A 20,615-nucleotide genomic window follows, 5' to 3' on the forward strand; every position below is an offset into this window, starting at 1 on the left:
TAGCGTCTGTTGGCAGCAGGTCAGTGGGAACCTTCAAAGCCTCGCTGCTTCTCCGGCCCTCTGAAGTGGGGCTGAACCATAAACATGAAATTTTCTGTGTTTTAAAGTGTCGCCAGTATTAAGCTTTTACGTTCCCGGTGTTTTTCTTGGGTTTTTTTAAACCCGCTCGCTCTCCTTAGGGGCCTGTTTCCACGCACCTGAGCGGGGACTGGAAAGCACCACCCTGACACCTCTTTAATAAGGCGGGAGGCCGCTGCTGAGTTATGCAGGCAGTGGAGGCCTCCTCTGCGGGTGTGTTGTTTTTAAGGCTCCTTCCAGACAGGGAAGTGTCGCACAGGGGCCCGACGCTGGGCTGCGCCTTCCCGATGACTGCCGGCCGAGTGGGGGAGGGGCGCAGAGGAGGACGCAGACATCTGATTGGCTGCCGGCCAGGGGCGACCCGGGTGCCAGTGCGGTTGCGGCTGGGGCGGGGGCCTGGCGGTTGGCCGTCGCGGGGGCTTTTGATGGTGGCGCGCGTCTGAACCACACACCCCCCCTTCCCCCACTATGTTGCAGCTGTCCCCGGCTGCGCAGCAGATGCAGCCCACGCAGACCCTGCAGCAGCCCCCCAGTGGTGGCAGACGCAGGCGGGTGGTGGACGAGGACCCAGATGAGCGCCGGCGCAAGTTTCTGGAGAGGAACCGGGCGGCGGCCACCCGCTGCCGGCAGAAGAGGAAAGTGTGGGTGATGTCGCTGGAGAAGAAGGCGGAGGAGCTGACACAGACCAATATGCAGCTGCAGGTAGAGCCCCTGGTGGTACCGGAGCGGCTGCGCAGACGCATACCTGACGCAGCCTCTTCTGCTCCGTCAAACACGCTTTAATCTGCGGGTCACCTAGGTGACCAGTGAAAATCACAAATCCGATCGTTTAATCAGCATCTCTGCCCTGCGCCCAGAGTTGGTCACATTTCACTGTCACCTAAATGATGACATAAAGCCGCACGTCGTGACGACGAGTTCCGGGGGGTTTTGCCGAGGCAGTCGATGTCTGGCAGTAGGTGGAGAAGCTAAGAAAGGTCACCTCTCCCCTACGGGTTACGCCCTCCAACCAAATCATAAATGAGCTGGAGTTACTGTACACCATCAGTGCCAAGTGCAAAGCAAAAATTAATATCTTAACGCATGAACGCTCAACATTTGTGCCTTTGCATCGAGTGCAGAGAGGCCCAAGGGTTTGGGGCGTGTGACTCCAATGTTTACGTTTATTACAGAAAGTTAATTATCGGTCACACGTGAGCTTTGCCAGACTGTAGGCTGGAGATCTGCGCTGAATCCGGAGTCAGTTTGGATGTGGAGGGCAGACAATAAGCGACGTCTGCTTGTTTATCCTGTGCTGCCTGCTCCTCCCGGAACGGCGCTCTGTACCGACGCGTTTTTCTGAAATCCCAGCACCCAGTCGCCACATAGACACCACGCACTGACAGCTACATTTTAATTGATGTCATGTCATCTGGAAAGGTTTTGGTTTCCGATAGGAGCCGCCTTGCAGGTGCCTCGTCCCGATAAACGTATCGCCTGTAATTGCCTTAACTGGATCGTGTCAATTCTTGCGCTTTTGGCTGAAATTTAAGTGGTTAGGGCGATGTTTCTTATGCTGCAAGAACCCCAGAACCAAACAATCAAGAACACTGAATGCCTGGTACAGGTGCGTTGGGAGCTGGGAGGGAGCAAAAACGTGGAGGGAGCAAAAACGTGAACTGTCTGGGGGTCCCCGAGGTCCAGGTTGAGAAACACTGGGTTAGGGTGACAGCGAATGTGCATGTCTAAGGTTAGAATACTCCAATTGTACTGCGGTAGGTTATTATGTCAGAGAAACCCAGCAGTTACACAGACGGCTACTGACACTCTGCCCCGAGAAGGTACACATCACGGCGTAACGGTGATTATGGTTACCCCAAAACATCGTTTGCAGCATGGTCGGTTTTGCTGATCCTACATGTCCGTCTCACCCCAGAACGAGGTCACCATGCTAAAGAACGAAGTGACACAGCTGAAGCAGCTCCTGCTGACGCACAAGGACTGTCCCGTCACGGCCAGACAGAAGGAGTCGCAGGGCTATCTCAGTGAGTACCCGGGTATGGGGGGAGGGGGTCCAAACCCACGCTGGGCTCTCTCAGTGAGTACCTGGGTATGGGGGGAGGGGGTCCAAACCCACGCTGGGCTCTCTCAGTGAGTACCTGGGTATGGGGGGAGGGGGTCCAAACCCACGCTGGGCTCTCTCAGTGAGTACCCGGGTATGAGGGGAGGGGGGTCCAAACCCACGCTGGGCTCTCTCAGTGAGTACCCAGGTATGAGGGGAGGGGGTCCAAACCCATGCAGGGCTCTCTCAGTGAGTACCCGGGTATGAGGGGAGGGGGGTCCAAACCCACGCTGGGCTCTCTCAGTGAGTACCCGGGTATGAGGGGAGGGGGGTCCAAACCCACGCTGGGCTCTCTCAGTGAGTACCCGGGTATGAGGGGAGGGGGGTCCAAACCCACGCTGGGCTCTCTCAGTGAATACCCGGGTATGAGGGGAGGGGGGTCCAAACCCACGCTGGGCTCTCTCAGTGAGTACCCAGGTATGAGGGGAGGAGGTCCAAACCCATGCAGGGCTATCTCAGTGAGTACCCGGGTATGAGGGGAGAGGGGTCCAAACCCATGCAGGGCTATCTCAGTGAGTACCCGGGTATGAGGGGAGAGGGGTCCAAACCCACGCTGGGCTCTCTCAGTGAGTACCCAGGTATGAGGGGAGGGGGTCCAAACCCATGCAGGGCTATCTCAGTGAGTACTCGGGTATGAGGGGAGAGGGGTCCAAACCCATGCAGGGCTATCTCAGTGAGTACCTGGGTATGGGGGGAGGGGGTCCAAACCCACGCTGGGCTCTCTCAGTGAGTACCTGGGTATGGGGGGGAGGGGGTCCAAACCCACGCTGGGCTCTCTCAGTGAGTACCTGGGTATGGGGGGAGGGGGTCCAAACCCACGCAGGGCTCTCTCAGTGAGTACCTGGGTATGAGGGGAGGGGGTCCAAACCCATGCAGGGCTCTCTCAGTGAGTACCTGGGTATGGGGGGAGGGGGTCCAAACCCACGCAGGGCTCTCTCAGTGAGTACCTGGGTATGAGGGGAGGGGGGGTCCAAACCCACGCTGGGCTCTCTCAGTGAGTACCCGGGTATGAGGGGAGGGGGTCCAAACCCATGCAGGGCTCTCTCAGTGAGTACCTGGGTATGGGGGGAGGGGGTCCAAACCCACGCTGGGCTCTCTCAGTGAGTACCTGGGTATGGGGGGAGGGGGTCCAAACCCACGCAGGGCTCTCTCAGTGAGTACCCGGGTATGAGGGGAGGGGGGTCCAAACCCACGCTGGGCTCTCTCAGTGAGTACCCGGGTATGAGGGGAGGGGGGTCCAAACCCACGCTGGGCTCTCTCAGTGAGTACCCAGGTATGAGGGGAGGGGGTCCAAACCCATGCAGGGCTCTCTCAGTGAGTACCCGGGTGTGGGGGGAGGGGGGTCCTAACTCACGCAGGGTTCTCTCAGTGAGTACTCGGGTATAGGGGGTGGGGGGTCCAAACCCACACAGGGCTATCTCAGTGAGTACTCAGGCATGGTGGGGAGGGTCCAAACTCACGAGCTCGGAGGGGTGAGATCCCACGCATACGAAACGTTTATCTGTCAGAGCACATTTATGGACCATAAAAAAAACCCTTCACTGCCATTTTTAGCCTGTTAGCTATAATAAGAATGAAATCGCAGAAACTCCCAGGGTAGCTAAAACTAATGTGCCATCTCTGTGCAGCACAGAGACCCTGTTCAGCCTCTGTCAGGAGAAAGGCCAGTTTCTTCTCCTTCGAGCTGGCAGGCCGGCCGGCCGCTGGGAAAACGAGGTAACCTCACAGACAGGCCCCCCGACGCGGGCACTGCTGGCAACAAGCTCCTCGTTCCCATCGAGAACGGGAAAAACATGCTCACTCTCCTAGATCCCGATGCCTTTTCCATTGGAAAGTGGTAAACTCCACCCTTCCAGGTCACTCCCAATGAGAAACGGCTGTGATGATGTCATCGGCAGCGCACTAAAAAAACATTTGCGGGCCTTACTGATGACGGATTGTGTGTTGCAGATATTACTCTTAACTAATTACACTGTGAGCAAAATACTGCTTGTTTTTAATATATGTGACTGATGACTACTTCATGTACTGTAATGTTACTATAGTGTAAAAGACAGCAAAGTAGGACCCTTTCACATGGAGAAGACCAAAGAGATGTAGGTAGTGGTGAGATCACTGGAATTTTGGCGAAACGTAGCATTACATCATTTATTTGCTTTGTGATGAATGACTCAGGCAAGTAAAACTGACGAGTTGTTGCAGGGCAAAACCAGCGTGTTTAAGAACAGAAAGGAAAACAGGAGCGACTGCGAGCGACTATGCGGGGGCCAACCTGTCCGGGGCGGGACAGGATGGACGAGGCAGAGGGAAAACATGAAATTCGGTGGGAGGAGAAACACGTAAATCTGGGCCACGGGTACAGGTGTGGGGGCTAGAGTGGGGTTCACCATATTTCATCTGACAAGGATGAAGCGAAACGAGACAAGAAGACAGTCTACCTGCCCTCAGCCTGCTACTGAAATCGGCAGGTTACAGAGTTATATAAATATGTGGCCTGCTTCTGCATGGCGCAGAGAGGGTGCTGCAGGGGGGCATGTAACCGGTCGCTTATAGTCTGTGGACACTCCCAGAGCACGGTCTCGCAAGGTCCGGTCCCTCATTGACCCACTTCTCCACTCTCCCAGGTCCGGAGAGCAGCCCCGCAGGAAGTCCCACCCCCGCATGTTCCCAGCAGCAAGTCATCCAGCACAACACCATCACCACCTCCTCCACGGCGCCTGGAGGGGGCGCCGCGCTGGGCCCGCTCAACCACCACGTGGACATCAACCCCATCCACTAAAGACTGGCCCACCTGCCCCTCCCCGACCCATCCCTGACCCCTGGCCACAGCGCCACCTGCAGGATTGCCTGTAGAACTCTTACTATTGCATTTTCTTTTACGGACTTTTATCTGATTTGTGCATCTTATGTAGCCTGTCGGTTTTCTATTTTTTACAAAGCTGAATGGGAGAATTGCCATTCATGCACTATTAACCGGGGAGGGGAGAATCATACATAAACTTCCTGCTTCTGGTACAAATAGAAGACATTGTTGGGGGCAGTAAGCTCCTAGAGCTAGCTGACCTGTCGCAGTGGGACCTGAACCCCAAACTTAGCTTCCGTGACTCCGACATTATTCCCTCATCTCCCGGAGCGTCCCACTCTAAAATACTACTGTCTAGGCAGTATTATGACATTTACCCTCGAGAAGCGCTTATGCAATATGACGATTGTGTCCAAGAGTCATACTCTGAATGCTCCAGCTATAACCGGAGCATGTAATCAATAAGTCCTGCCTTAAATCTAAGGATCTGGGGATCAGATGGTTTTTCCTCTGTGAAATCAAAGTAATAAGCCACCTTCCCTTTTGCGGGGATGCCTTTTAAAAGGATTGTCCAGACGTTCTTCGAGCCCTGAGGAGCGTTCAGTATTGAAGCCATAATTACTGTAGGAACTCGTTCCCATAGCTACGGCCTCGCTCGGGGCTGGAGATGCAGGGAGCCTATCGCGCCTTCAGCCGCACTCGTACCTTTAGGTGCAGCCCGAGCGCCCAAGCCGTTACCCCCTGCCAGCAGCGCTGTGGATGGACGGCGTTCCTGTGTCCGCCTGCCAGCAGCGCTGTGGATGGACGGCGTTCCTGTGTCCGCCTGCCAGCTCGTGCTCTTACCGCTACCTACCGCTAGGACCAACCCCAGTCTAGAGGGGAGTCATGCGAGGGGCTCCGGAATTGGAACATTCCAGGGTCCCTGCTTCCCAGCTTCTCTGGTCCCGTGATGCAGGCCAGGCGTCCGTCAGGCAGATCGTTTGCCATTAGTATCGAGCGTTAAGTAAAGCCAGAAGGGAGTGAAGCCATCACCCGTTTGCCAGAGAAATGCCATTTTCTACAAAGAGCAGCAGTATTATTCAAAAGATCAAACGATTGAAACCGGACTTTAATCCATATTGGTCTTGATAGGACAGCACCTGAATGAGCCTTTCGCAAAGGCAGTTCTGGATTTAGTCGAAGGGGTACAGAACCGTCCCCGATCACCAGAACGTCCGATAAAGAGACACATCTCGCAGCCGCATTGATGACCTCATAACGAGCGGCATTAACGTGGTACAGCATTGCGACTGAGTCTGAGCAGTACGCCCGCTGGTGGACGCGGGCAGCGTGACTGCGTACTGTCTCATTCTCAAACCTCTGTCCAGCTTTAGAGAAGAGGACAGAGGAAGAAAAGTGTTTCATTTGAAAAACATCTCATTAAGACAACTCTCCAGGTGTTCGGGAAACCTGCTTCCGTCTTGGACCCTCTGCTGAGCTCCAGAGGACCAGGCAGTGCTTGAGATGGGCCGGGACTCACCAGTGCATTTCTTGCGCACCTGCGCCTCTCCCAGTACTGGCACCTGTATATTTTTTCCCCATTTCAAGCACTGGGACCAGCTTGAAGAACTACTTCCAAAAATTTCTTATAGGAATAATCTCTTCAGGTTTTCTGGAATTTTCTGAAAGCTAGAGCAGTCTAGAATTCAAAGTATATACATATGCACATGTTTGACCCAAATATCTGCTTGGACATTTTCTAGATGGTTGTTTTTCCAGAGCAGGTCACCCACTGAAACCAGCATATACTGTATATATATAATCCCTTTGTGTTCCCTGATGTTGTCGCATTATGACACCCATTGAACAGCCCTGTACGATCGATCGCTTGGCAGTGATGTGAAGATGGGTAATCGTCACGCATGGGTCTATGCACTTTGCCCCCTGTGACTCCAGGGAGCTGGAAGAGCCATATTTGAAAAAAATCTCAGTGATAACTTCGTGATTTTCCTGCACCAGCAAGAGATGCACTTCTTTTCGAGTGAACGAGGCCAAGGGTGTCTGTGTGTTACCAAGTAAAAGACATACGGACCTTGTCAGGTGTGCATGTGCGCGCGCGTGTATGTGTGTTTCGGCGAAGAAGAGAAAGTTCACGTCAGGACTGGGTGTGTTTTTCCTGGGAGTGGGTCGACTGAGTCGCTTCTCAAGCTTTAATAATTCCACCAGATGTCACTGTTGTATGTCTTTGTCCTTCTCGATGCTCTTTAAAATGCTCCCTTGTTTAGTTTCCCTCGGTAGCTTGAATTTTCCGATTTTGCACACTGTGAAGACAACCGAGAGTATAGCGAACTGGAAGCGCGTCCGCGCCGCGTCTGCCTCCCCGGCGGGCGTGTGCGTCGCCGGCTTCTCGGCGACTGGGTGGAGGTTGTCTCTTACCAGTCTGGTCGGAGAGCGGTCTACACTTCTCACGCTCTGTATGTAGTGTTCATGGGCCCTATTTGCATAAACAGCGTGCTTCATTTTGGTGTTTTCAGGAGCAAAATGATTTTCTTTTTACGCTTGGTATGGAACTCATTACAACTGGTTTCCTACTATTTCTTTTGTCTTTTGAAAAATCTGGATTTTCCGCCCTTTTCTGGGTAAAAACGAATTGTTTTTGGTGTAATCACCATACAAAACATGCTGTGCCTGTACTCACCCTCAACTGGAAATTATTACGGTAGACTTTGCAAATAATACATGATCATTGTTACGTTTGACATCGATGATGTACAAGCTGTCTTGGAGTAGTGTGTGTGTGTACGTGCGAGGTAGAAGACGACCTGTGTGCAGTGTCATTTTAAATGTAAAACTATAAATACTGTATAGAATCTCATACTTGTTTTGTAATCTCGTATGCCTAATGCAACCACCTTTCTTTTCGAAAGGAGTAAACGACTGGTACATTTGTAAATATTGTTTGCATATAGCACTTGTTACTTTAAAACGTACGTCAGAACTCATTTCCGCTAATAGGGCATGTTTATTGATGATTATGCATAATGAACTATGAATTTATATGTTTGCATAACTTTGTACATTAATGTGTTTGTTAATGCCTCGATCCATTTCTGTCACCTGTATTGCATTTCTGTTGCATTTGTACAGACGTGAAACTTGCAGCTACAGTACAGTATGGAAATAAAGCACTTGTTTTATAACATGACCCAGGGAGGCCGCACGCTGGTTTTTATGGAGAAGTGATTTTCAGAACAGCAGTCCCACAGGAGCTATATCTTCTGCAGCAGGGCCTTCTTTGACCCATGTTCTACTGCACGGGAAACATCTACAGAAGCTCGCCCATTTCTGACAAATATATCGGGAGGACCATACAGATACGCCAGGACAAATCTGGCAAATTAATCTCAAACGGATCTATAACCCTCCCCCTCTCAAAGCAGTCCATTTTTAAAAAATAAACATTAGATTTTGCTTGTCAGCTAATTATAATTAAATCTTTATAATTAGTTGACAAAAAGTCATGTGTGCAGCTGGTAGGACAGAACGAAAATACGGACTGACGGATCAAGACGGGGTTGAAAAGCAGCGATCGGGTGGATCACCGGCGAGGTCCAGCGACACCGCACAGCGACGTTTGGTCTAACTCGATAATGCTGCGGTAGGGGGTCAGTGGGATATATCAGTAATGCACGGGGACTTAGTGTTTCGCAACACAGTAGTGCGTGTTGTACGATTATAAATAACCATGGCCAAAGCTGGCCCGTCATGAGACCCCAGCGGGTACGGACTCCCGGCGGCCGCCGCACACTTTTGGTTACAGCTTCCGCCTCCAGGTTGGGCGCCCCCCAGCTGACCGGGACTCGCTGCAACTAGCCAGCGACCCAAATAGCGCTTCACAGAAAACAACCAACTTCTGAGCCCGTCTAGACGCTGCGAAATGACAAAATAATATGTTGGTTTACCTCACTTGTCTGGTGTGGTCTAAGCCACAGCCTGCCCTCTCTTTTTCAAAAGCACTTGATTCCCATAAGAAAAAAAAAACACTTTCTGCCCAATATGCTTTTCCTACTTAAACCCATCGTACATTATAGGCGATGACCTTCCTAATATTGATCAGTATTATCTTATACGGAGTTATTCGTAGGAAAAGCCGCCGAATAGAAATGGGAATCCTAACCAAATGAATGTTTTAAAATAGAATATCTACACGCAAATATCATTCCATCATTGAAATCCACTTGGGATCCTGAAGACTTCCTTTAAAGTGTAGGAACGTGTAACAAAATTAGCACAGAGGTCTTATTTATACAGCAAACCTCTAAAAATAATATATTAATACTGACAAGTAGCACAAAAATTTCTTCACTGCTTGATGACAGGTATCATTGGTACTTATGCATAGTAAAGAAAGGTCTTTGTTAGTACATTCTTGATAAGTAAATGTACACTCACTGGCCAGTTTAATAGGCACACCAGCTCAACTGCTCATTGAAGCAAACATCTAAATCAGCCAATCATACAGATACAGGTCACACCCAGTTTATATTCATATCAAACACCAGAATGGGGAAGAAAGGGGATTTAAGGGACTTTGAACACTGCTTGGTTGCTGGTGCCAGACGGACTGGCTATGAGTATTTCAGGAACTGCTGATCTACAGGGATTTTCACACACAACCATCTCTAGGGTTTACAGAGAATGGGCTGAAAAAGAAAAAAATAAAACACTAGTGGAGGGTCTCTGGGTGAAAATGCTTGTTGATGGCAGAGGTCAGAGGAGAACAGCCAGGCCGGTTCATGCTGATAGAAAGACAAAAGTAACTGAAATAACCACTCGCTACAGCCAAGGTATGCAGAAGAGCATCTCTGAACACACAACATGACAAACCCTAAAGCAGATGGGCTACAGCAGCAGAAGACCACAGCGGATGCCACTCCTGTCAGCTAAGAACAGGACACTGAGGCTTGAGTGGCCACAGGCTCATCTAAACTGGACAAAAGAAGATTGGAAAAATGTTCTGGTCAGATGAGTCTCAATTTCTGCTGCAGCATGCAGGTGATAGAGTCAGAATTTGGCATAAGTAACATGAAAGCATGGATCCATCCTGCCTTGTATCAACAATTCAGGCTGCTGGTGGTGTAATGGTGTGGGGGGTATTTTCTTGGCACATTTTGGGCCCCTTAATACCAACTGAGCATCGTTTTAATGCCACAGCCTTCCTGGGTATTATCACTGACCATCTCCATCCCACTATGGCCACAGTGTCCCCAGCTTCTAATGGCTACTTCTAGCAGGATAACGCTCCATGCCACACAGCTCACATCATGTCAAACATGGCAATGAGTTCCCTGTACTCAAATGGCCTCCACAGTCACCAGATCTCAATCCAATAGTGCAGCTGTGGGATGTGGTGGAACGGGAGACTCGCATCATGAAGGTGCAGCTGATGCATCTGCAGCAGTTGCATGATGTTATCATGTCAGCATGGACCAGAGTGCTCCAAGCCCCCTGCTGCATCTACGCCATGAAGAATAAGGCAGTTCTGAAGACAAAACGAGGTCCAACCCAGCATTAGCAAGATGTACCTAATAAAGTAGCCAGTTACTGCACATTCATATGAAAGGCTGTGGTGCACAGCTTAAATTCAGATAGATCCCTTGACATCTCTGGTCACAAAACGCAATCTACACCCAACACAGGAGGGGCACGTACTTTGCAAAAGGTCATAAGAAAGTTAAATGTGACATGCAAGCCGTGATTTAGCAATCTATGTAAATGTAACACTTTACTTCAATACTGAAAACAAAATGACATCGGCCTTTTCGTTGCTCCAAATGCCGTACTTTCGTGTAACTGTAAGCCATTTCAAGTACCCTCTAAAGCCGCCGGCGTCAGTTTTGTTTAATGCACAAATGACAGAAATGGGCCAGTAGAGCCCCCTGGTGTACGCGGTCAGAATTACAACGAAGTGATATCACGGAAGTAGTCGGCGCCCTTCTTTAAATTGAAATGAAAACAAAGATAAATCTCGTACAGTTCGCTTAAGTTACTAGACAGGTCATATTGGAAAGAAAATTGCAGTACGTTTGATTCCCAGAATTGAATAGCTAATTATTTGAATGGATACTTCACCATCTGTCATTTAACCATGGGCAGGGGAAAGGAGCCCTAAAGATTGTAAAATAAATGGATTGCTCTGGGTTGGGGGCCAATATGCTATGCTTTCATAGCATATTTGGGGCCGAAATCTGTTATGCTACAGAGAAAATGGTGCATTAGAATTCATTTTCTAAAATAAGGGAAATTGAAGCAGTACTGTCAGGACCCTGTAACTCCCAACTCCCTCTCAGAGTTTATTCTGTAAGACTTCCATCCATCCATCCTCAGTAACAACTTATCCTATTCAAGGTTGCAGGGGTTCTGGAGTCAATGGTTGCAAGGCAGACAACCCAGGATGGGGTGCCAACCCATCACAGAGCTCGCTCACACATAGGAGCAATTCAGCACCCCAGTTAGCTTCCGCAGGTTTTTGGACTGTGGGTGGAGAGAGTTGTAATACCTGGAGGACACAGCAGATGACATGGGAGAGAACATGTGAGCTCCACACACATGGGGCCACAGCAGAGACTCCAACCCTGGTTCCTGGAGGTGTGAGGTGACATCGCTAACCACTGTGCTACTGTGCAACTCACAAAGCTGCATAATAGAGTAATTCTGAGCTATTAATTACCCAAATATGACAAAAGAGGAAATTGGCTCTGCCTGTCATCAGTACTTAATGACCTGCTGGTGTCCGGCTATAACAAACAATTAAATTGCATTTAATGTATTAAAAGACCTGATTCATTTTGAATGACTGCTTTGCAGATAACTGAACACTGTAGCAGGTTCTGGCCTCAAACCCATCATTACTATAATCAATACAAATAAGCAATTTCATTAAAGCACAATCCTATTTGGAAACACCCACACAGTGCTGACAAGGATCCAACAGGGGCTCTTAGAAAACACACTGCAAGAGCAAGTAGCCTCACACAGGGGTGTAGAGGGCGCTGGTAATGTAATGTGGCCGTTCTCTCTGGACCAACCCTAACCCCAGTACTAAAAACCAGAGATTAGTCAATCCACAGGTGCCAGATATGTACACAGAGCAACACGGCAGTCTTCATGTTGAATTTATTTTATTTATCTGCCAGCGAAACTTAGGAAAACAATCAACTCCCCCCCCCCCCCCCCAGCACATTTAGTTTCTCCGGTTGAACCCCCCCTTCCCACCCCCCCAGAATCTGCAACAGCAGCTACACCCCTGCCTCTGTCCACCCTGCAGGCCAACACACTTGCTCCACCGGCTTGGCCCTTCAGGTCACATGACATGGGGGCGGAGCTACAGACTGAAGGCAGTACCTCGGAAAGCCAGCCGCCAAAGGGCTACTTAATGTACATTATGTGATTGTTACTCCATGTATTAGTGAGATTCATCATCAGAGAAACAGAACTGCAGGACAAAGTGCTGATTTAGTATGTCCGGCTTATACTGTCAAATTTTGTACGCTAATTTAATTTCATCACAAACTTTTCCAGCTTTAAAATACTGTATCCAGAATATGCAGAATAGGAAAGCATTACACTGCACTCCAGCTGCACTGAAAAGCAATGCAAACGCTTCTTACAATCATAAAATGAGATATTTCTACTAAAAACTCAAACATTTCTCCCATTAAGTGAAGTCAGTTACCATCCCTTTGTGGACAGAAATCTGTCAATCATATCAAAGGACCTTTCCGGCTGGTCGTAAGGCAGAATGTGTCCTCCACCTCGGACAACCACCTGCACGAGAGAGAGAGAGAGAGAGAGACAGAGAGAGAGACAGAGAGAGAGACAGAGAGTTTTATTTATATAATATTGATTCGGTTACATTGCCAAACGTCATGTCCATTGCACACAAACAAGATTTCACTCCTCTAAGTCCAACACTTGTGTTTTTTCCCCCTCAAGTTCATGACGTTGCTCTCAAACCAGAAGGTGGATGTTTATTAGCAAAAAAGTAAATGTAGAATCAATTTGCAAATGGTTCCAAAATCAGAAGCTTAAAAACTAATACGCACAAAACCGAAAAAAAAAGTAAAGAAAGTGAACAAAGTCACAATGATTCCTTGCATTTCCCCCAAAAAAAGACTGACTGAAAAAGTCATGTTTTTCCTGCTCTTTTCAAGTAAATTACATGGCACCCCCCCCCCCCCCCCCCCCGGTCCTCGCTGAAACCCCCCAGTGGGCGACGACCTCCCAGCTGAGAACCTGCACTAGAAGACTTCAGGTATGAGAGGGTCTCCCCTCAAAGACAATGTGTCATTATTCAGAGTTTTTTTTGCCACACACTTTGCAAAAACTGGAGATCCTGCAGGGTCACTATTTGCAAGACTGCAACTAGATTCCTTTTGAGATTATTTCCCATCATGCTCCTGTGTAAATTTCCAGGAAGAGAAAACCTATTGAACAATGGAAAAGGAACAGAAACAGCTTTTGGCCACAGCTGCTTGTGTTTGAAATTCTTTGCTGTGATAAAACAGCGAGAGAGATAAGAGAATATGGACACAACCCCGGCTGGGTGAACAGCAAGCTATTCAGCAATACCACTTCTATCCAGATACGTTGTTAGCGTATTGATTGTCGTTAACAATACCAGTTAATAATGCAATATGTGGTATTTTTGTGGATACAAAAAAAACATACCAACACGTCCACAGATAAAAGTTGGACAGTACTCTAAGAATGACCGACTTAATGAGACATAAATCAGACATAAGTCCTAAAAGACAGTATATAACTACAGCATTCATTTCTGTTGATCAAGGGCACAGCCATCTTGAATTCTGAGGGTCCGGCCTGCAGAGGTTCCTGTGACCTTCACCGAGTGAGAACTCAGACTCTCTGGGGTGTTGCAGTTGAAAGTAACAAGGAACTCGTAAATTGCGACGTTTGATTACAAACGGAATGCTCCATATCTACCCTACCTGAGATCTCATAACTACAATGCTGCTTCCTGTTTGCTGCTATAGAGAGCTCATCTATTGGTTGTTGACAACGTGCATGTGACTATTTGCATGAGCTAAGACTAAAGACCTATGATAATATTAAACACTTATTTTGATCAGAATAGTCAAGAAAAAGATTAAGACCCCTATCCTGACCACCTTACAGCAAACGACTGAGATGACAGGAGCGAGCCACAACTCTAGCGAAAATCGTGATTTTATTCTGACAGCGAAAATTTGAAATCACTTGAGAAGTCGCTTGCATTAGCTGCCGTGGAACACGGCATCCAGAATGTGAGATTAGCAGACACCACAGACACAGGCCCTTGCAGCTGTGTAACACTGTCGAGCCGCTGGCCCCCACCTGGAAGAACTCTCCCACTTGGCGCACGTAGCCGGCCACCTCCCGATCCTTGGGCTGGATCCTCCAGCTGAGTCGCTCGGCCTTGCTGTACTCCTCAGCCCCCTTCCAGGCTACGGTGGGCAGGAAGCGCTCGGTGAGGGGCGTCGCCACAATGACATCCAGCTGCCCGCTGTAGATGAGCACCTGCAGGACAGGAAGTCCACGTGTCGGCGGCCAATCAGGACTGCGCATTCGCCCTCCTGCCCTTTTCTTAGCTCAGTGGATTGGTCGGAGGTTTAATGTCTAGAACTGTGGCTTTTGCATGCTCCCAACACCATCTCTAAGTTGAACGCAGCCATGATTTATCGGGAACCGTCCGTCCTCCTTCCAGCCACTTTTCCCCACACAGGGTGCAGGGGGATCTGAAGCCTATGGCCAACTTTCCCTGCCTGTTTGTCTCACTGAACAGCTTCAGATTTTTAGACAAAATGCGATACTAGACAAAGGGCAGGTGAGCAAACGCCCAACATTCTTTAACCGTTTCATTTAAGGTACAAAGTCAACTTGCATGGTGCTTACGTGACGCCACTTTAGTTATCTGTGAACCAAAGACCAGCAGAATAAAAGTTTCATTCATCATTAACTCAGAATCCAACACAGTTTGCCGACTTCCCTGCTAAAACACATATGCATATAAAACATATGCAGTGATCTGAACAGAGCCTGGACTGACTGCATCCAGCAGTCACTCATAGAAAGAAAATTCCTTTATCAGCCGTTTATAGGGTTACAAAGGCTCTGGGATTCCACTGGACCAGTGAGATGTTTGCTCTAAAGGGGAACATGACAAGGAGACGTGAACTTCCCCAGAAGGAGATGACCTGGCGAAATCTCTACCAGGGGATCGTGACAACTCATGCCCTAAAGGGGGCGCAAGAGGTTAGTTTTGCTTTTTTACATGGGTGATAAGGAACAGTCATCCCCACTCCCGTAAGTGAAATCATTTAAAAAAATGCGTTACATGATTACTTTGTCTAGCATTACATTCCGCCTGAGGATCTGAAACTATTCAGTGTGATAAATATGAAATAAGGAAATCAGGAAGAGGACACAGGTTTTTTTCCCACATGGGGGGACATGAGTGGGATAATCCTGTTCCATAAGTAAACGACTTTAAAAATGTGCTGGGTGTTTATTACAGTTCCTCTGTCTAATGTTACATTCTGCCTGAAGATCTGAAACTATTAAGTGTAGCAGATATGCAATAATAGGAAATTGGGGGTAATTTACTTTTTCAACGTGTGATATGGGTGTGGAATAACTACGTTCCTTAAAAATACCAACCAGCACCAGCCAGTCGGCCTGCTTCTACACGCCCACCTGAGGTTGCCCTGAATCAGCCATTGCGAAAACGCTTCCTTAAAAGCTCTGAGGTTTTGAAATCAGCATTCACACTTCCACTAAGAGCAAAGCAGCAGCCTAATCGGCAAGCCGGTGCAGGATCCCGGGATGACTGCTGCGCTAGCCTAGCGCTCACCCTGTAGTTATCCATGAGGACGGCCAGCCACGGTTTGATGGACTTCATGACATCCTCCTGCAGGTACTTCTCCACGCGGGAGCCGTCGTTGAACGTGAGGTTCCCCACGTGGATGGCAAGCCCTCACCTGCGGGAGCGTCACGAATCGGGTGAAGTACTCCTGGTCCTCAGGCTCCTGCGGCACACAAACGGAAACTGCAAACAAAACGCTCACCTCTCCGTTACTGCTGGGTGAGCTGGATTTGTATGGGAAGCAAAAAAAAATAATAAAAAATGTCATAAGACTGCAAACCACAGGTACCTCACACTGAAGGTAGTTGAAAGTAATTGGTGCAGCCTGTGACGTTCTGGAAGAAGGAGGGGTAGGGGGTCATGTCTCCAGTCAGCAAGCTGTCAAACACCTGGAACGTGGGGGTACGCAAGAAAGACAAATGTCTCAACAAATACAGACTGCGGGGGGTGCATATATACTGGGATTAGGATCTATGTGGGGGGGGGGGGGGGGAATCCAAAGAACTGTCCAAAGCAACCTGAGCTTCATCTAAAGCTTCACCTGCTTTGGAAGAACATGACCTTCTGCTAGGGTTAGGAAGCCTGTGTGTGTGTGTGTGTGTGTGTGTGTGTGTGTGTTGTGTGTGTGTGTGTGTGTGTGTGTGTGTGTTGTGTGTGTGTGTGTGTGTGTCTCACCATGAAAGCCTCCAGCCATTTCTCGCTCTTGATAAGTTGCACCCCGATGTCCGTCTGCTCCTGTACGTATTGCTTCTGCTGCTCATCCACCATGCCCGTCTGGTACAGGAAGTCAGCATAGCCTCCTAGCATCTGAAGGTGAGGGGAGGGCATAGAAGGGGGGGCATCAAGATCATGGAGGGGGGAGGGGGGATGCACCCCAAAGTTCGGGCTCCCACTCAGCGAATCAAGTGAATGAACACAAAGCTACACATACCCCCCCCCGTCCCTGGAGAGGGGGCCAGTGTTACCGGCACACCGGTGACGCAAAGGAGGACGAGCGGAGGAAGTGACACGCACCACTTCCGGGTCACACAGGCCGTCGCCGATGGCGACGCCCTTGAAGTTGATCTTCACCTTGCCTGAGGGGTTGTTTTGGTGGATGTAATATCCAATCGCAGGAACATACTTGCCTGCGTATGACTGAAGAAACAAGGAAGTGTAAATATTAAAAGCATTTTAAAACAGTGCAGTGAATGATCTTAAAGCAAACCAAAAACTATTTGTTATATTAAGCATTTCGGCAGGGCGCCTCGCTCTGGGAATATATGGCTATAGACACACAAACAACATTTTTTCTCCATTATTATTTGTTCGGAACTGTGGTGAAATTAGATATTGAGACCTTGGGACTCACCTCCCCGGTAGCGTAGAAGTCATTGAGCTGGAACTCGCTGAAGATCTGGAAGAACTGAGTGAGGGCACTATATGGAGACAGACAGACAGAGAGACAGACAGACAGAGAGAGAGACAGACACAGACAGACAGACAGACAGACAGACAGACAGACAGACAGACAGACAGAGAGACAGACAGAGAGACAGACAGAGAGACAGAGAGAGAGTTTTAGTAACCTCTACCATCAACCACAAAACAGCAGTATACAATGCCCCAGCATCGTATGACCTCTGTCTCACCCCACCATCCCCTACCTGTATAGGTCTCGCGCCACATCGTCCTGATTACGCGCATAGCCTCGATCGTCGTCGCAGAAACTAAAGCCTGTGCCTACCTGGAAGGAACCGGAGAAAAGATAAGAGTGAAGATTAAGCAGCAGCTGGTGTTTGCCCCCGATATGACGGGGGTCTTCACACTGGAACGGACCGTTGGCCATGTCTTATCATATTTATTTTAAGATTAATACTTCAGCCAGCCTAGAGCAAAAGTTCAACCCCCAAGGGTTATACAGAAGCAGTAGATGAATTGGTCTGGCGGGAAGGGGGGTGTAAATCGCAGACACACAGATGCCAGTGCGGGACAAACCATTCCTGACAGATATACAGGGGGACACTCGAGCCCAAAGTGCCCAGTTATCAGAGTGTTGAAGGATCACAGGGGTGGCGGAGTGACTCACTGGATTGTCGATGTACAGGATGGAGTATCGGGACGTCCACGGATAACTCCGGAACCCAACTGCCAAAATGGAAGGAGCCGCAGAAGCTGTCAATCACCAGACAGTATCCCCATCGGCCGAAATCCATCCATTCGCAGAGGGAGGTTTACCTGTCAGGTTCTGGTGCACAACGTATGGTCCGTGCTCAACGAAAAGTCCGAACAGAGAGCTGCCCCCCGGCCCCCCCTGCAGCCATAGCAGGACTGGGGCAACTTCAGGCAGCACCTGAGGAAAAGCGGTCACACACACACACACACACACACACACACAAAGAGTACGAACATAAGCATGTAAACACATTTCAGCCTAATTCTTTGGAACGGATAACTGGATTAACCGATTAATCAAACCCAAACAGTCCGGCACTGTCAGGCTCTTCAAAAGTCGTGCCCAGCGCTAAGCTGTAAAGGGACAGCAAATTACAGGCTTTTAAAGCATTCAATCCCAAAATCACACGACTCCAGCAATCACCACCTAGACCAAATCAGCTAAACATCCCTCCTAAGTACTCGAATGCCGAGCGGTTTACTGAGAGGGGGAAAAGCTGCGAAAACTCCAAGTGCTCCAAAACAGGCAGGCCTGCAGAGCGAGGTCTTTAAATCCCATTTGAGAGAGTTTAATTTATGGGGCTCATGGAAATCTATACTCAATATCAGAAGCACAGTCACGCTTCCTGTAGCGCTCAATGCTAAGATTTCCAACCGAGACTTAAACTCCATATGCAATTTCCTTCTATTTTCATTAGACCAAAGTCCTGCCCGGCGAGCAGCAGATGAGGTCTCATAGGTGCATGAGCTCAGTGCAGATCAGCGTTTCCCAACCTGATCCTTGGGGACCCCCCCAGAGTGTCCAAGCAAAAAATGTGGACTGAGAATCCCCAAGGACCGGACTGGAAAATACTGGTGTAGGGCAACAGCCGAATATACCTGCGCAGGAAAGAACCAGAAGAAGAGATTGCTGTTGTAGGTCTTGTTCACTGTGAGGTACCCAGAGTAACTCTTAACATTGGCTCCAGGCAGAGGCCCCACAAGGCTGAGTTTCCTGGCTTGGATAAAAGTGTCACAGAACTGTCACATGAATGCAGAATCAACTACTCCTACATTTACCCCTAGTCCTACACAATGTTTATTCCCAAAATCAAATTAATTTATTATTATACAGTGCCTTTCACAACAAAATGTCAAAGTGTTTTTTTTACTAGTTAGGGGACTAGTGTTCAGTTTCTTGAACTCTCCCTACATCAGATCTACTCATTTCAGAGAAGAGACATTTCCAGTCATACTAAACATTTATGCTGACAATGCATTAAAAACCTTCATTGCTTAGACATTTCAATTCCGTGAAACGACCAAAACACAAAGGAACTTTGACACTTATGTCGCAATCTAAAATACAGATGCCGAGGAAAAATGTCAGTATTTAATTTGACTGAAGGACGCAGGAGTCACCACTTAGTTGCCGAGGACTATTAATGCAGAGAGCTCACCTTCCTCGATGTTTCCCCGCTCGATGTACGGCGATAGGAAGAGAGGTTTCCCCGGGTCGGATCCCTGAAAGTTGCTCGTCCTTCGAGATCTTCGACAGAAGAAACTGGAACAGCCAGTGGATAGACCCAGATAGACGAGGCTCCAGAGAAATACGAGACAAAGTGTTTCCTTCAGCATCTTGTGGAGCTTGAACTGAAGGACTGAATAACAAAAAACAAGCAGTTAGACGTATTGAATATCAAAATATAGCTTCTCTTAGCAGGGGTGACTGAGAGCGTCTGGGAATAAGCCAATGTTGTGTAATTAAATACAAGAGCGAACAAATCCGTATTATTTTCCAAGAAAGACGTGGCAAGCTAGGCACCCTGGCGATAACTGCATTCCTTTTCGCTAGATATCGCCAACGTTGTTGCTCTATAAAAGCAGCCAAGGATTACCATGTATTAATCAGCAAATGCTGGCATGCGATGACTGCATAATCCTTGAGGATGCAGCGATTCCACTGGCATTGCTGGCGCGCGGTTATTTCAACAATGCACAACACTGAAGTGAGTTATCTATATTTAATAATGACACGAGACAATGAAACACAATAGAATTAATGCTTTTCTTTTTTAAATACATACTGACCCAGCAAACAGTCTGTTAACGACGGTGTCCCCTTCCTCAGTGACCCAAACAGCAGAGATACATGCTTGAAGAATTGTCATATGACCTGCCGTCACGTGACCTAATGTCAGGCGAGCGTGCGCAGTTTATGCTCAGGTTCTGGTGCGTTTGATACGGATGGCGTGATGAATGGGTGTGATAGCAGGAAAGAGCGGATGACAGCTAGGGGAACGTCCAGGGATGCCCCAGAAGAAGCTGGAGTGTCTGATCATGGAAAGAGACGTCTAGCGTGACCAGCTCGGAAGAGAGATATTTAATCACTTGTCACCAGTGAAGTATTGCAACTGCTTGAACGTTTTTAGAATAGCTTACGTATTTATAGGTCTAATAGCCAGTCCATTATAAACCTAGAACTACCTACAACGTACTACGTTGTCGTAGCTTGCAAACCTAACAGCGTTATCCCGAGTAACGCAAATCCACTCGTCTTCTGTTCGCTGAAACAGCAGAGGTCGCACTATGAGCAA

General features: G+C 48.6%; 2 protein-coding genes across 4 annotated transcripts in view; one reads left to right on the forward strand and one right to left on the reverse strand.

Moving 5' to 3' along the window:
* The window catches only part of creb5b (cAMP responsive element binding protein 5b), a 48,821-nt gene extending 40,655 nt beyond the window's left edge, over positions 1-8,166 (forward strand). For all 3 annotated transcript variants that reach the window (XM_049026696.1, XM_049026695.1, XM_049026697.1), the window contains exons 9-11: positions 556-780; positions 1,994-2,102; positions 4,804-8,166. In XM_049026696.1, coding sequence (XP_048882653.1) covers positions 556-780; positions 1,994-2,102; positions 4,804-4,958 — 489 coding nt within the window. In that variant the 3' untranslated portion in view covers positions 4,959-8,166. The remainder of the gene's footprint in view (positions 1-555; positions 781-1,993; positions 2,103-4,803) is intronic.
* Positions 8,167-12,216: 4,050 nt separating this feature from the next.
* Positions 12,217-20,215, reverse strand: cpvl (carboxypeptidase vitellogenic like). Its single transcript, XM_049026378.1, is given in 15 exon segments — positions 12,217-12,788; positions 14,358-14,540; positions 15,874-15,990; positions 15,992-16,048; positions 16,175-16,195; positions 16,197-16,274; positions 16,561-16,692; positions 16,900-17,022; positions 17,237-17,303; positions 17,532-17,611; positions 17,954-18,012; positions 18,103-18,217; positions 18,919-19,037; positions 19,479-19,679; positions 20,110-20,215. Coding segments are annotated over 14 exon segments (1,425 nt in total). The 5' UTR covers positions 19,657-19,679; positions 20,110-20,215; the 3' UTR covers positions 12,217-12,692.
* Positions 20,216-20,615: the final 400 nt, after the last annotated feature.

Source organism: Brienomyrus brachyistius, chromosome 9, assembly GCF_023856365.1.
Source record: "Brienomyrus brachyistius isolate T26 chromosome 9, BBRACH_0.4, whole genome shotgun sequence".
In the NCBI taxonomy this organism is placed as follows: domain Eukaryota; kingdom Metazoa; phylum Chordata; class Actinopteri; order Osteoglossiformes; family Mormyridae; genus Brienomyrus; species Brienomyrus brachyistius.